This window comes from Triticum urartu, chromosome 2A, assembly GCF_056163025.1.
Source record: "Triticum urartu cultivar PI428250 chromosome 2A, HENAU_Tu73, whole genome shotgun sequence".
In the NCBI taxonomy this organism is placed as follows: Eukaryota; Viridiplantae; Streptophyta; class Magnoliopsida; order Poales; family Poaceae; genus Triticum; species Triticum urartu.
The window spans coordinates 705,666,091-705,682,511 of record NC_141874.1 but is presented as its reverse complement, the minus strand read 5'-3'; the positions used below and the strand labels follow the sequence as shown (position 1 = coordinate 705,682,511).

General features: G+C 45.0%; 1 protein-coding gene and 1 pseudogene across 1 annotated transcript; one reads left to right on the top strand and one right to left on the bottom strand.

Annotated features, from left to right (window-relative positions):
- Positions 1-10,575: 10,575 nt before the first annotated feature.
- LOC125532125 (uncharacterized) lies at positions 10,576-16,326 on the bottom strand. The gene is made up of 11 exons (XM_087545028.1): positions 16,096-16,326; positions 15,464-15,506; positions 15,279-15,365; positions 15,144-15,165; positions 14,971-15,053; positions 12,260-12,292; positions 11,760-11,838; positions 11,617-11,669; positions 11,360-11,420; positions 11,158-11,240; positions 10,576-10,999 (listed from the first exon to the last, which is right to left on the bottom strand). Exons 2-11 carry the CDS (start codon positions 15,473-15,475, stop codon positions 10,904-10,906), a joined length of 609 nt encoding a protein of 202 aa, XP_087401154.1. The 5' UTR covers positions 15,476-15,506; positions 16,096-16,326; the 3' UTR covers positions 10,576-10,903.
- LOC125532126 (1-aminocyclopropane-1-carboxylate oxidase homolog 1 pseudogene) lies at positions 12,908-14,299 on the top strand (annotated as a pseudogene).
- Positions 16,327-16,421: the final 95 nt, after the last annotated feature.

Here is a 16,421-nt window from a genome sequence, read left to right as displayed (position 1 = left end):
GTTACTTCTTTATAGGCTCTATGTAAGCTTTTCTTTTCTTTCTTTATGACTTTAAGACCTTAGTTGAACCTATTTGCTTTATAATAAAGTTGGTCGTATGCATCGTTCTAATGCAGAAGCCGGAAGTCCCCCTTTACGAAAAAATGAGAGAAACATGAATGCACAAGACTTTTCTCCCTCACTCGCTATCTATCGCCGGTGCGGTTGGATGTAAACATCATCCACGTTTTAAAATTAACGTTTTTCGTTCACCGTCACGGACACCGCTGCAATGGGTCCCCTCAAACGCCCGTCCTGGGGCACTGATCGAGTATGTTTCATATTTGTCACTCTGCATCCGTGTGTGGGGTCGACGGTAGATCGGGCCTATTAGGCGGGCGCGCCTGAACGTGTCCGAGCTACTCCATATCCGCCCTAGATTTGGGCTGGATATAAGGGATGCCTGTCAGTCCGGGCGTTTGTCCACGGTTTGAGAAGTCAGATTAGGTCTTTTTTTTACCGGTCAGTGACCGGACGGCCTTCAAACATTTAAGATGGGTATGAGAGGCCCGGCTGTAGATGCTCTAAGTGATAACCCTGAAACTAGCTTCACACTTGCACTCATCTGCTGCTCCTGACCCGTAAAGCCTGTATTGCTGTCTTAATCAGATTGAATCGAACCGCGCGCGGCATGCAGGAAGAGTGTTGCATGTGTTAATCTGGTGAGGCAGTCCTGTCAACCAAGGGGGCGCTTAATTACGACTTATCTACGTGCACAGAAGTAATGTCAAGGATGCAGACTCGTAGAACCAGGTAGGCGAGGTCGCCATCTGCCTATACTGGACTGATCGTGGAACGGTAGGATGAATGCGCCCGCGCACGAATAGTTGGCCTTTCTTCTAATTCGCCAACCAGCAGCCCGCGTGTCCTGAACTTAGCGTCATGACAGCTAGCATTTTTTATAAAGGGTATTTTTATTGACTCAAAATGTAGTATCAAACGGATACAAAACATGATGAGTATCGTCCGACCTCTGCATAATTAAGATGCACACAGCCAAACAAAAACGAACTGACTTCACATTGTTATCATGTTCTCCGGTTGCTTTAGAGGACTAGGTCACTTATCACTTGTTTCCATGGTAAATTTTGGCACAAATATGTCTTTTCCAATGTATTTAGTCCATCAACATGTTTCTTTCTGAGTACCTCTAAGAAAACGTGTTTTTGAGCAGATTTCAATGCAAGTGAAATGCTCACGGAGTATTTTTAATTATGCTCAGGGCATCTTTCATTCAAAGATAACAAAAGCAAGGGATTATTAAAGAAAAACGCGAGATTGCAGTCTCATGTCCAAACAAATCTACAGGACTGAATGTGTTACCGGTTTTTGTTATCATACCATATGAAAGCCGGAAAGCAAATGATAGTTTAGAGGTTTGAACAAGTGCAGAATTTCTTTTGAAACGTAACCAGGAAAAAAAATCATATAGGACTGTGTCAATGCAAATGAAACAGCCTATATAGGGGGAATCATATAAGGTTCTAGTGTACAAATAAAAAATCCCACATAAAAATTTCCTAATCAAATATCCATATAGAAGAAATCACAAAAGTATTCTATTGGTACAAATAAAAATTCGCTCATAGAAAAATTCTCATCTCTTACCGGTTTCATCTATCTACAATCCAGTGGCTCCGTTTACAGTTTTCACCGAATTCCATCTGAAAGAAAAGTGTCTTCTAACTTGCCAGTTTTGTCACAAATCCATCATTTATGCTACTCCTAACTTATGTCGTATATGCAAACTTACTTTTTCTTTTCCAAAACGGAGAATATGCGAGAATAAAACAACAGCCTGCAAACAGAGCATTTGATTTTCTCACAAGCTGATACAACAACAGCATGTAAACGAATTAGTTATCTCATTTCTCAAAGATAAAATGCCTCTCAAATGATCACAGGTCACCAATTACAGAAGCTGAATTGTTCCAGCATTATCAGGAATCGGTTGCGACAAGGCTCCAGTACACTAATCGCAACACTGCATCAGAACTGTGTCTGACCTATGCTGAGATCCAGGTGCACGGAGCCACGGCGACGTCTTCAGCAAGCCACAGACCAACGGAATGGCGCCACCTGAAGCAGCAATTTTCACTCTTTGAAGAGGTGCCGAAGCCCATCATAGCAGCAACATCAGGGTCGATGTCTTCAGGTTCATTCTGTTAGAATAAATCCAAGATATACATCGATTATCCGAGGATCAAACAATCACACAAGTACGACACTGAGATTTGTTAACAAGGTTCACCAATATGGCTACATCCCGGGGCCTGACTACGGACGCTCCTCCCCGTGACACCGTCACAATACCGTCCACCGGCCACCCGGGCGCCGGCACACGCCGCCTACTTCTCCTTGCGCGTCTGTGCTATTATGTTGGCATAGGTTACATCGTGTGTCTACCCCTGCTATATAGGAGAGGCATAGGATACAAGTGTCCTACTAGGACACAACTCCATATCCTATCTAAACACAATACAACTATAAGTCCAACTGTAACCTACCTCGTATATAATATTCGACACAACTCTAACAAACTCCACCTTGACGAATATTCTCCACCACCTTGAATTCGTCAATGCATTAAATTTTCATGTATATTGGACTTGAGCTTATCCCATGAGCACCGCTGCTACTCCAAAGACTCCATGTGACTCCACCTGCAACTTGTAGTCCCTTCTTTTCTTGACCATTGTCAATGCTCGAGCAAAATTAAGTTCCTTGCTACTCTAGTTTGTACTCCCAACTTCCAGAGTATCCATCCAACGCCATCACACACTGATCACTGACCTGCGTGAAAATGAACAACTCACATATTGGGTGTCACACATAAGGGTTACCTGAACTCAACATCACCGCTCCTTTCTTGAACGCATGTCTGAAACTTGAAGGAATTTCACCATTGCTTGTAATCATTTCGAGTCAAATTCGCAGTTGTCTCACCACATGTATGACCACCAGAGCCTTGGTCCGTCTCCATGTCCGTGCATACAGCACGCCTCGCCGCTATTACCGCGTCGAGCCTCCGCTGTCCCGGTTTAGTCTCAAAGGGTCGCGAACCCACACCACTCAACCCCTGCAGAATACCACCGATTATCACCGACCGATGACGAGCTTCATGCTTCCATCAGACCATTGGGCTCCAGTCCAAATTGCATGTCACTCGCTTTTCCCGCTGAATAGGCTTCGATTCTCTGGATCCTTACACCGTAGCCCCTCAATCCAGCTTCACCTTCAACATGACTCCATGGTAGATGATCAGTCCACTCTCGCGCCCCGTCGACTTCAAACTCCGTGTGTACACTGTCTTGAATCAACCCCGCGCCATAGTCTTGTCGAAGCCACACAAACCCTCAGGGCCTGCGCCACATGTTTCCACGCCCCAGAAATCGGTCACCATCAGCTTCACGCTCGTATGTCGTTGTCATCGATCCCTCCACCGTCTTCTGTACCAACCGACTTGCGTCGATCTGTCGGACTGTCTAGTCTGACCTAGCCAAACTTATCCGACTGCACGACATGCTTCAAACTCCACGAGCCTTATACACATGTTGTTATCCTTGCCACGCACACCACAGACCATCAGGCTACCATCCACGTGCTCAACGTGTTTGAAGAAACGAAGCCAACCTACCTCATAAGCCTTCCCGTGCACTCCAACATAGAGATCAAAGGAAAATTTCCAAACTCCACCACATGCATATGTAAGCTGTATAAAGGTCCGTTAGCTTTGCCTTGCTCTTCATCCAGATGGAAAACACCAGTCTGTCACGTAGCTCTTTTTCAAACAAATCTCCGGCCTGCGGCTCATCCACGCTCCGCCGACCACGCGCACGGGCCTCCGCTTTCCAGCTCCGCCAGCGCACCATGGGCCTTGCCTGTCATGGGCCGCCAAGCGCCAGCAATACAAGCACGTACGCCTGCCGTCGGACGCTCGCCCGATCGATCCGATCGCCGCACGTCCAGCCTGCCGCTGCCATGGGACACGCGCCTTGTGCTGATCGGACGCCTGCTGTAACTTCCGTTCGCGCCATCGATTGCATGTCCTTACAAAAATTCCGATCGCATCAAGAGTTTCTTTGATTCGCTGCTAACACTACGACTGCCCTGATCGAAACACGGAAACACCGTGTGACAACCGATCCGCTCCATCGCTGCCGTCTTGAACCGCAATTTAACTCAACGATCTTTTCGCAAAGCACTTCCTCTAGATCAACAGATGCACTGCCTCATCAAACCTTGTTCATGATACCACTTGTTAGAATAAATCTGAGGCATACCATCGATCATTCGAGGATCAAGCAATTACACGAGCACGACACCGAGATTTGTTAACGAGGTTCACCGATATGGCTACATCTCCGGGGCCTGACTACGGGCGCTCCTTCCCGTGACACCGTCACAATACTGCACACCGGCCACCCGGACGCCGACACACGCCGCCGACTCCCCCTTGCGTGCATGTGCTATTATGTTGGCATAGGTTACATCGTGTTTCTACCCCCGCTATATATGAGAGGCATAGGATACAAGCGTCCTACTAGGACACGACTCCATATCCTATCTAAACACAATACAACTACAAGTCCAACTGTAACCTATCACGTACATAATATTCGACACAACTCTAACACATTCTGGCCAGCCTGCTCTTTCTGAAACCAATTCATAACGTGTCATTACAAACTCTTCCTGATTCTCAACAGCCCAATGGACTGATAGACTGCAAGTCTCGCGTTCAACGGGAAACACGCAGTAGAAACAGGAAATTACATACACATAGACACCACCCCAAGCTGAGAGCAGTGGAGCAGGAGTACGTGACTACCCGGTGGATAAGATGATACGAGTGGAGTGATGGTCTCTGGATATTCGATCGATGGCGACCCACTTTACTGATCGATTTCCCTAACTAGCTAAGGGCATTTCTGACCAATCCTTTATCCAAGGTTAGAGTAAAAGGTCGGTTTTACGCCTCTAACGCGTATCTAACCGATCCCTAATTTGCTGTAAGGGAGTAAAAGTTATACTCCGGCGCCTCTCGTTTCCCTAAATATACTCCATGAAAACGAGCCGCAGCGAAATTTCTGCTGCTCCGTCACCCACGCCTGCCTCAGCGCCTAGTCCTCCTGGTCCTCCCCCCTTCCTCGCCCGCCGCCAGCCCCCTCCCCGTACCCCCTTCCCGCCACCCGTGACCAACCGTGCCGCCCCTGAACCATCGCATGCGCCCGCGCCCCTCCACGCCAGCCAGCCCGTGCGCTCGCCTCCCCTCGCCGCCGTTTTGTCGCAAGAGCAATGTTTTAAATAGCGGGCTATGAAAAATAGCGGCGGGCCTCGAAATCAGTTATAGCGGGCTATTTGTGAAGGCGACCATTTAACAGCACCCTGCTGAAAAGGCTATAGCAGAGCTATAGCCGACTATTTGAAACTATGCGCAAGAGCCGTCCAGATCAGGAGCGTCAAGGGAGGCTGAGCTCCTTCCTCTCCCCGGACGCGCATGCGCTAATGCTCGAGCTCTCCAAGTCGCTGCCCGCCCTCCTGGCACGACGACCTCCTGCGTGTTGTCGACATGCTGTCCCTGCTCAAGGCGCTCGAGCTCTCCGACCATTGGGAGTGGGTGCTCGCGTTGCTCCGCTGGTACTTGAAAGACGGCGGTGCCGCCATGAGCTTCATCTCGTTGGTGTCGCTTCTCTTCCATATCTCCCCCGAGTGCACGGCCCACAGGAGCACCGAGAGCAGCCCGGCGGCCATGACGGCCAGGAGGCCCCTGTACACCTGCTCCTTGTACCTTGGTTGCCCGGGGCAGTGGTCCTCGCCGAAGGCCTGGGACACGCTACGCACGAACGCGTAGTCGGCCAGGTGCATGAGCATCGGCACATAGCAGGACAACCCGTAGCTCACGTTGGCCACGCTGACCATCTGCGGATACATGGACAGCGTCACTAGGGGCGGTGCTCATGTTTACGCTCTCCGAGGACTGCCTCGTCAAGGTACTAAGTACCGGAGGATCGACGGCTAGTCAATCACTCTATGTGTATATGTGCATGGCAAGTGTTCGAGAAATGTATCAATGAAAAGTAGAAGTAGTTTTATTCCGTTGTATTAGGGATCGGCTATGTCCGGCCAAAAATTAGTGAAGTAACTATACTCTCCTAAGCTTTGCTCGGTCGGATACTCCTCTAAACTATAGAGGATTGGTAAGAAATGCCCTAAGCAAATGCTTTTTCGAGCAAGGACCAATTAACTGTTGAGTTGTTAAAACAAACAACGCCAGCATCTCATCCTCAGCAGCCTCTGAGCAAAGAGTTTTTCCTAGCTAGTACTACTCCCTTGATGATAAAGAAATATAAGAGCGTTTAGATCATTAAGAGGGAGTACAATCAAATAAAATCCTCAAAGCTGGAGAGATATGCACTGATACTAATAATTAGTAGCAGCACCGGATGTGCTTATGACTTTTCTCCCTTACTCGCTATCACCTGGTGCGGTTGGACGTAAACGCCTCAAGAAAAAACAAAAGCACATGCACGGAGCATGTTTTAAATTACAATCGTTTTCGGTTCGCTGTCACCGACCGGGGGCGCTGGACAAGTCCTGCGTATATTCAAGGATCGATCGGAACGAAGGAAGCAGGAAACCGAAAGGATCGGGGTTTCCGCTGACGAGTCAGAGATCGCCTCCCCTGAAAAAATCTCTATGAGTACAGGTATAGTATAGTAGTCGAACGGATAGATCTCTTTGCATGGTTGGAAAACAAAAATCTCCATGGATGCCGAAATGTGGCACTAGAATTTTACGTCCTTTTTCTCTTCATTCTCTTGTTGCGTTCTCGCAAGCAATCATGCGAACCAAAGATGTCTTCTTCAGCTAATGGGAGGGGGGGGGGGGGGGGGGGGGGGGGTCATATGGTACGAACATCCATTCTAATGAAAGCTACGTACATACCAGTCAATGATCCACTACCTTCGTCCTGATTTATTGGTCCTCTTCGTATTTTGGATCAAAATTTGATCATAATTCATAAATGTTATTAATAAATGTTAATGCATGTCATAAAAAATATCATTAGATTCGTATTTGAACATAGTTTTCGTTGATAATATTTTCGATGACATGCATTAAAATTTTGTTAGTTAAATCTATAACTAAAATTTGACACAAAATATGAAAAAGACCAATAAATCAGAACGGAGGGAGTATAATTGGTTAGTAGCATGGAGCATCTACGACCAATCTAAAGCCTCGAATCCCAGGCTAAGCTTGAGATATAAACCGACCTGGCCCGTAAAACATTTACTCCTTTCAATCTATACTTGTACTTTCTATACCAATATAAAAAAAACCAAAGAGGCAGATCCAACTGATCTCGGCCATCGAACTAAGTCAATCCAACGACCTAGACTGCTCGAATGACGAGCATTAAATGTGTTTAACATGCGATTAATATCATACCAAATATTACACTAATCACATGATTAACACATAAATAATAGCATACCTAATAACCGCATGCAATTAATATATTGCCTAAATATTAACGTGCATTGCACGTGTGCATTTACTAGTACCTATTAATAAAGCAAAGTGCGTTTCGTCAATTTTTTCATCCGTTCAGCGCGGAAAAGAATTTTTTTTTCTATCCAAGGTGGTACTAAATTCTTATGCGTTCCTCTGCTAGAAAAAAAAGGCTTTTCCAGAATTTTGTACGTGTGCCGCATGCTGTGGCCCAGCGAAGCCAGCCCACTCATTTTTCTGCCCACACAGTAAGGAAATTCTATTTTTCGCATAGAACGACAAATAGTCAGAGCTTCGCACAGGACAACCAATAATGGCTGCCCCATTTTTCTTTGCTTCTATGTTTTACTTATATTTTTATTCTCCTTCCCTATCACTTTTTCCCCTTCCAATTTTATTTTTCTTATAGAATGTATTTCATAAATTCAAAAATCTCAAAAAACGTTCAGAATTTCAAAAAAATCAAATTATAAAAAATGTTCATAATTCCAAAATTTTGTGGCAATTTTGAAAACATAACTGGAACTTGCAAAATGTTTCCCATTTTTTCAAAAACTTCTATTGTTTTCCAAAATTGTTCGAGATTTCTAAAAAGAAAATGGAATTTTAGAAAAATGTTCCAAATTTGACAAATAATCTTGTTTAGGTGAAATTTTCACAATTCAAAATCATATTAAAGATAAACATTTTTGAACTTTTTTATGAATTTTCAACACATGTTCCCATGCTAAAAAAATGTTCACAAATTCAAAAATATTCATGTTTTTATAAAAAGTTGGTGTTTTCAAAAAATATTTGTGAATTTTAAAAGTTTTTCCTGTTTTAAAGTTTGTTCACTTTTTTCTTAAAGTGTACACAATTTTCAATCAGAATTTAAAAAATGGTTTATTTTTCCTACAATATTCAGAAACTTAATACCTTAAAATCTCCTCGATTGAAAGAAAAATTAGATTGAATAATTCATGGGCCTTCTCTGGTGTATGATGACGTAACAAAACTCTTAAATGCCCTCGATCAATGAATAAAAAAATAGTGGATTGATTACTTCACACCCGGCGAAACCAAGAAGCTAAATGTTCTTTTTTCATGTGCACACATGATTTTGCTTACATATATAATTCTCACTACCTTTAAATACATACTATTTTCCCTCTCGTTGCAACGCACGGGCATATGTGCTAGTCCATAATAATCATTGCTGATTATTATTACTCCCTCCAACCCAAATTAAAGTACGTCCGATTGGATCAATCGGGTTAGATCGAACCGCGCGCGGCGTGCAGGAAGAGTGTGCTCCGGTCACAATACTGCTACTGCACGTGTTTATCTGGTGAGGCGGTCCTGTCAGACAAGGGAACGCTTGATTAGGACTTGATTAGTATCTACATGCAGAAGAGAAATGTCAAGGATGCAGACTGGTAGTAGAACCAGGCCGGCGAGGTGAGGTCGCCATCTGCGTGACACTGGACTGATCGTGGAACAGTAGGATGGATACGCCCACGGACGAATAGTCGCGCGCAACTTGCTGGACAGCTCCATCAGGAAATGGCGAGGAAAACGCGCGCGCGGGTATGGTTTGGGTCGTGGTTTTTTTCCGGGCGCAGCAGCTCTCAGCCCAGGGACTAGAGCTGTGCCCTGAACCTGAACGAGAGACATGTTTTCAAATTGGTAGCATGTCTTGATCGTTGGCCTTTCTTCTAATTCGCCAACCAGCAGCCCGCGTGTCCTGAATTTAGCGTCATGGCAGCTAGCTTATGCGCTAACAACACATTGTTACCATCTTCTCGAGTTGATTTAGAGGACTGTATATTTAGTCCATCTACATGTTTTCATGGTAAATTTTGGCACAAATATGTCTTTTCCAGTATATTTAGTCCATCAACATGTTTAGCACCTCTAAGGAAGCGTATTTTTCAGCAGATTTCAGTGTATAAGTGAAATGCTCGTGGAGTATTTTTCAATTATGCTCAGGGCATCTTTCATTCAAAGATAACAAATGCAAGGGATTATTAAAGAAAAAAACACAAGATTGCAGTCTCATGTCCAAACAAATCTACAGGACTGAATGTTCCACCAGTTCTTTTTTTTTTGCGGGGACCAGTTTTTGTTATCACACCATATGAAAGCCGGAAAGCACGGGATATTTTAGAGGTTTGAACAGGTGCAGAATTTTGTTTGAAACTTAGGCCCTGTTCGGTAGTTGCCCACTCCCGGAATCTGTGGTGCAGGGGAAGTGCAGCTCCGCCGTTTTGAACTATAGCTCCGCCAACTCCGCTCCCAGAGTTGTGGAGTGGAGTGGTATCGAACAGGGCCTTAGTGCACCGTAACCAGGGACAAAATCATACGAGACTATATCAATGCAAATGAAACAGCCTATATAGGGGCAATCATATAAGATTCTGGTGTAGAAATAAAGAAATCCCACATAAAAAATTCCTAATTAAATATCCATATAGAAGAAATCACAAAAGTATTTTTATTGGTACAAATAAAAATTCTCTCATAGAAACAATCCTAAGGAAGAAGGGGCTGGGCTTGCCGCGTATGGCACAGGTCAAGGGAGAGATAGGAGTTTTCTGTAAAATATGTTCAAGTGATCACGAGGTACCCCATCTCTTAGTCCGATTCATCTACTCCCTTTGTTGACTTTTATAATACGTTGAAGACATTTTAGACAACATGGAAAGCAGCCCATTTTCAAATGTCTGAAACTGTGAAACAACTTATAAAAGTGAACGAAGGGAGTATCTACAATCTAGTGCCTCCGTTTTACAGTTTTCAGATTTTCACGGAATTCCAGTTTTCACTGGATGCATGTGCCGAAAGGTAACGAGAACAAAACCGAAAGAAAATTGTCTTCTAAGTTTTGTCACAAATCCATCATTTATGCTACTCCTAACTTATGTCGTATGCAAACTTACTTTTTCTTTTCCAAAACGGAGAATATATGCAAGAATAAAACAACAGCCTGCAAACAGAGCATTTGCTTTTCTCGCAAGCTGATACAACAACAGCGTGTAAACGAATTAGTTATCTCATTTCTCAAAGATAAAATGCCCCTCAAATGATACAGCAGCATCTAGACGAATTAGTCGTCTCATTTCTCAAAGATGAAATGCTTCTCAAATGATCACCGGTCACCGATTACAGAAGCTGAATTGTTCCGGCATCAAGTATCGTTTTGCTGACATTCATCAGGTAGCGGTTGCAACAAGCTCCAGTACACTAATCGCAACACTGCATCAGAGCTGTGTCTGACCTATGCTGAGACCCAGGTGCAGAGAGCGACGGCGACGTCTTCAGCAGCCAGAGACCAACGGAATGGCGCCACCTGAAGCAGCAATTTTCACTTCTTTGAAGAGGTGCCGAACCCGCCGAAGCCCATCATAGCAGCAACATCAGGGTCAATGTCCTCAGGTTCATTCTGGCCAGCCTGCTCTTTCTGAAACCAATTCATACCATGTCATTAAAAACTAACGATTCTCAACAGCCCAATGAACTGACAGACTGCAAGTCTCGCGTTCAATGGAAAACGCGTAGTAGAAAACAGGAAATTACATACACATAGACATACACACACATCAAAGATTGTTCTTGTACCTTCTTTTCTTTCTTCTTTTCTCTGCGCTGACGCTTCTTCTCCTCCTCCTCTTGCTGCTGTTTCCATATTCTCTCATCCAAATCTGAAGAAAAGGCGAAGAAGCCAATTTTAAATTTCAGACAGCAATCTGGTAGACAATTCTGTGGACAATGAATAGAGAGGAGAATTGACATCCTAGATGATGTTTTCGCATTGTATCACCTTGTTCACTGAAGCTGGCTGGATCCTTCCTCTTCTTAAGTGCCTCGAACCGTTTCTGAACCTGCGGGCGGAGAGTTATTAACATTGAAACATATGGAAGGTAACCATGCAAGCAGCTGTCCACTTGGCTTAAATAACACGAAGATTTTCATTTTTAATTTGTGATGATAAACCAATGAAATAACCAGCACATGATGAACAATGATTTTAGTTATTAGATGGACTCAGGTCCACAGACAAGCTTCAAATTTGTTTACCTGTTCGAGTGACGCCCTTTCAACACGCATAGACATGCCCAATGCTCTCTGATCTGTCAAATGTCAAACCATAAAACATGAAACTGATGATAGGCAAGTTTGCTAGACCAACTGGACTTAAAATAGAGTTTGCAGGTACTTACGCTTCTTGCCATTTATATGATCCAAATAGTTGGCTGAATCTTTAACAACACACTCACATACTGAACAGTAGTATCCAGCCTGCCAGAAAGATGGTAAATGAGAACAAGATTTTGTGCGATAAACTGAGCATGAACAGTATCTAGTTAAGCATTAATATTTGCATCATCCTCCAATCCCATGGCAAGCGAGATTAATTATGTAGCAATAGAACTGTTCTAAATTTCATGCATTTGTATGTTATAAAAAAGATCAAGCAAGTGATGAGTCAAACACTAATGAGTAATGACTGATTGCGGAAACATGAGACCAAAATCTAAAGAACAGCACATACAACAGGTTTTCTGAATTAAGATCCCACTGAGTTCTCAATTACAACTAAAAAACAACAAGAAGTCACATACTCTGGTAGAATGTCTATCAAGTAAGCCAAACTGAAAATTTTACAAACATTGCAATTTCTAATCTAAAATAACAAGCCCTGTGAGATTTTGGGACAAACCTGCTGACTCAAAGGTGCGATTGGGGTTACCACCTGAAAAGGAGGCAAAATAATACTCTGTTAGTTATACATTTATAAGTAATAGAGCGTCTATTTTATATGGACAGATTTTTTATACCGAACTAAGAAAACAGCTTATCGATGATAAATGAGTTAATGACCAAACCGAACCACCTATAAAAATAAAGCATTCATACGTGGACTTAAGAGTTACTCATCTTTTGCAATACTCATCCATACTTCTTCTAATCTTCAATCTTAAGCACACTTTTATGATTTCCATCCTTATGTTTTATATTCAAGAATTGCATTATGCTACTCAAAAGTGTTTTAAGGCTTTCAGAATTGTCCTAGTCATGTGCTGATAATATCAAACTGTTAAATCATTGTAGACTCCTAGTATATAGTAATACAGCACAGCGGCAGTGCTACTCAAAGGAGTCCTCCAGTAGAGTCAATCTAGCCTGGCTTCTTATTTGGCTAACTCAAACTAGTGAAATCACTATTCGAGCCTGGTCTTTGATAGGGAAACAATGATTTCTTTTTCTTTTCAGAAAATGATAGGGGAACAATAATGGATCAACCACCGCACTGATTACATAAAGAACTGCAAGTTAGGTTGTCTCTTGCATAGCAGTTGGGAAGAGATAGGTAATGCAGAAAAATAATATATAGTGGATCGAGCTTTTTGATCTTGCACGATTTGCACTGGCACAGAGATCCTTTAAAGGAGCAGCAATACTCATCTAGTGGAGTAGTACAACAATGATGGCCTCCGACTCCGATCGCCTTCGTGCCCTCAAGGCTTTCGACAACACCAAGGCCGGCGTCAAGGGCCTCGTTGACACGGGCATCACCACCATCCCCTCCATCTTCCACCACCCCCTCCCCCTCCACCGTTTGCATGCAGATCAAGAGCACCACTTCACCATCCCGGTCATCGACCTCGCGGCTGCCGTGGGTGCTACTACTACTACTACTGCACCATCCGAGCGAGCTGAGCTGGTCGCCGCAGTGAAGGCGGCCGTGGAGACGGTGGGCTTCTTCCAGGTGGTGAACCATGGTGTGCCCAAGGCGGTCATGTCAGAGATGCTTGCGGCGTTGCAGGGCTTTCATGAGGAGACGGTGGAGGCCAAGGCGCCCTACTACAGCCGGGACTCTCGCCGGCGCGTGAGGTACCAGAGCAACTTCAACCTGTTCCGGTCACCGGCGGCCACCTGGCATGACACCCTTTTCATGGAGACGGCGCCGGAGCCGACGCCGCCCGAGGAGATCCCTCCCGCGTGCAGGACCATCGTGCCTGAGTACACAAGGCTGGTGCAGCAGCTGGGCCGCACCCTGCTCGAGCTGCTGTCGGAGGCACTGGGCCTTCACCGTGGGCACCTGGAGGAGGATGCTGCGTGCCTGGAGGGGCTCGCTGGCCACTACTACCCGTCCTGCCCAGAGCCGCACCTGACGTTGGGCACCACCGCCCACTCCGACCCCTGCTTCCTCACTGTGGTCCTCCAGAACGCTGTGGGCGGCCTCCAGGTGCTTGTCGACGGACTACAGGAAGACGACAAGAAGAAGTCGGATGCTGTGTGGGTGGATGTGCCAGTGGTGGCGGGCGCGCTGGTGGTGAACGTCGGCGACTTCCTGCAGCTTGTCTCCAACGGCAAGTTCAAGAGCGTGGAGCACCGCGTGGTGGCCAAGAGCGTCGGGCCTCGCGTCTCCGTGGCCTGCTTCTTCCGGCCGCAGGGCGCAGCCACATCAACGAGAGTGCTACAGCCAATTGTCACCAACGGCGAGGCGCGGTACAGGAGCACCACCATGGCGGAACTGGTCCGGCGCTACAGGGCCAAGGGCCTCTACGGCAGCTCTCTGCTCCAGCACCTGAGTCTCTGAATCCATCCGATCAAAACTACAAGCTAGTTGCTCGCTCGGCACCCCAATCATATCCATCCTAGTAATGCAAGATGCTTGGATTGTGTTTGTGGTTCGAATTCAATATATATGTATCCAAGCAATGCAAGATGCAATTAATCTTTTCTGCTTTCCAAAGTGGATGTCATAGAATGATTCGACATCCAACACAAATGAAACAGGGAGCAAGATACTGACAATGTCTCAGTTCAGCTTCCCCAAATTTACAGGAAAAGTCAGGGAACTCTCGCCGCTTTCATTTAAGCAGGTTCATTACAGGCCAAATTATATATGTCACCAGCACACAAGAATGCGGATGCAGTTTTCAGAACATGAAAGATGGTTGGCTTGTTGGTCTTTCCATGAATTGCAGAGAGCGTCAAATTAAGACTAGCCATGGCAACATTATAGTATATACACAGAAACTGCAGATATTGCTGAGTACATTTTCTGTATTCTGACTATATATACAAGGGCACATCTAATTGATTGGTAAGGTCTGTTTGACAACCTCTATTGGAAAATAGCAGCATAAAGAACATACAATGCCATGACATACTAGAACACCCAATACCCACAAATCAACATCCAATAATTCAAATAAGCATAAACATGAAGTCTCATATACTAGGTTGCAAATTAACCTAAATAAGGAACTTCAAAATGTACCACGCGAGGCATTACAGATATACTACATAAGAAGAAATTGAGGAATCACGCTCAATTGGGCTCACAGGTTAAACAACAATGAGGAAACATGGAAAAACATAATAAGGAACATTATTTGAAATCTATATGATTTTACAAACCTGGGTTTTACCAAGACGAGACTCAAGATCAACTTCATAATCCCTATGCTTCAAAGGCTGTCTTTGCACAGGAGGGCCCCTATCTGACGTTTGTAGAGGAAATATTTCAGTATTGAATGATAATAACAGGCTACAGATTTAATAGAACTAATAACTTTAGACAGAGTGCATACCCTTGCCTCTCCGGGCTTCATCCTGCATAACCAAGGGAGAAAGACAGAACAAATGTTAGCAATGTATTGAACAAGAGAGAAGTATGAATATGATCATGTTTAGTTTTCAAAAAACAGTAGGACATCGTGGAGGACCTTCTCATCCCGCTCTCTCTGTCGAGCTCGCTCCAAGTACTCCTCCTTGTCAAATTTCCTACGGAAAGTGTTATCCACACCTGCAGGCTACGCATCATAACAAGCAGAGGATCAGCTCAAAATCCTCAAATGCACCACACTGGCTTCTCTACAGACAAAAAGAATTACGAGTAGGAGCAACTCACATTGCCAGACATGTTGCCCTGCCCACTGCCAAGCAGATGCCACCTACGAATCATCACATGTACAAGAAAGATAAGAAACAAAACAATAGCCTGACAAAGCGAACAAAACGTGCCTCTGCGCAACCATCAGAGAAGCTGCTCATGATGGCAGCAGGATTTGACTCACTGAAACAATAAACATCCCTAGGCTGAAAATTAACCAGCGCAGTAAACTACCTACAGCACACGCAATGTGACATAAAAAGAAGTATGGGACAGAGGTGCAGTTGATATGAAACTCGAACCATAAATCAAAATCCATAGAGCATAGCAAAACAACACAACGTGGTAGAGTATCCATCATTCCATCTTGTATTTAAGATTGCAATAAAACTGAACCGAATGAATTGAACCCTAATAGTATTGCATGAAACTGCATCGAATTGAACCTTTCTTTTTTAGATGCATCGAATTGAACCTTTTTTTCTAGATGCATCGAATTGAACCCTAATACGGGGCACGGCAGCATAAACAGCAGGGCGTTCCATCAATCACTAACCGAACATCGAAGGATAGTTAACCCTAGCCTCTATCAGGCACGAACGGATTATGAGGACACTCGGAAATCGGAATCAAGGGAGCACGGAACTCACGGCGAGGGGATCCGACGCAGGAGGAGCCTAGGAGGGGTGCCGAGGAGCGCTTGCCGCAGGCACGGGGGACTGGCGGGGAGGGAGGAGGCAGTGGTGGCAGCCCTTCCAAGTTGCAAGAGCCGGGGCAGCACCAACGCGGGCCGCTGGCGGCGACGGGCAGGATCCCCGGGGAGCCGAGGACGGTGGGAGGGAGAGCCGAAGCAGCGCAGAGATGTTTTTTTTTAAAGCAACAGATGTTTCTTTAGGGGTATAAGCAGCGCAGAGATGCGGCCTGGGATGGACTGAGAGGCTCGTGGTTGGGCTGGGCCAGACAAGGGAGGGGCCGA

Coding starts and splice junctions, on each gene's coding strand:
- LOC125532125 (XM_087545028.1), bottom strand. Junction 15,054..15,143: donor TGAAGCCCGGAGAGGCAAGG/GTATGCACTCTG, acceptor TACAAACGTCAG/ATAGGGGCCCTCCTGTGCAA. Junction 11,241..11,359: donor AGCCAGCTTCAGTGAACAAG/GTGATACAATGC, acceptor CCTTTTCTTCAG/ATTTGGATGAGAGAATATGG.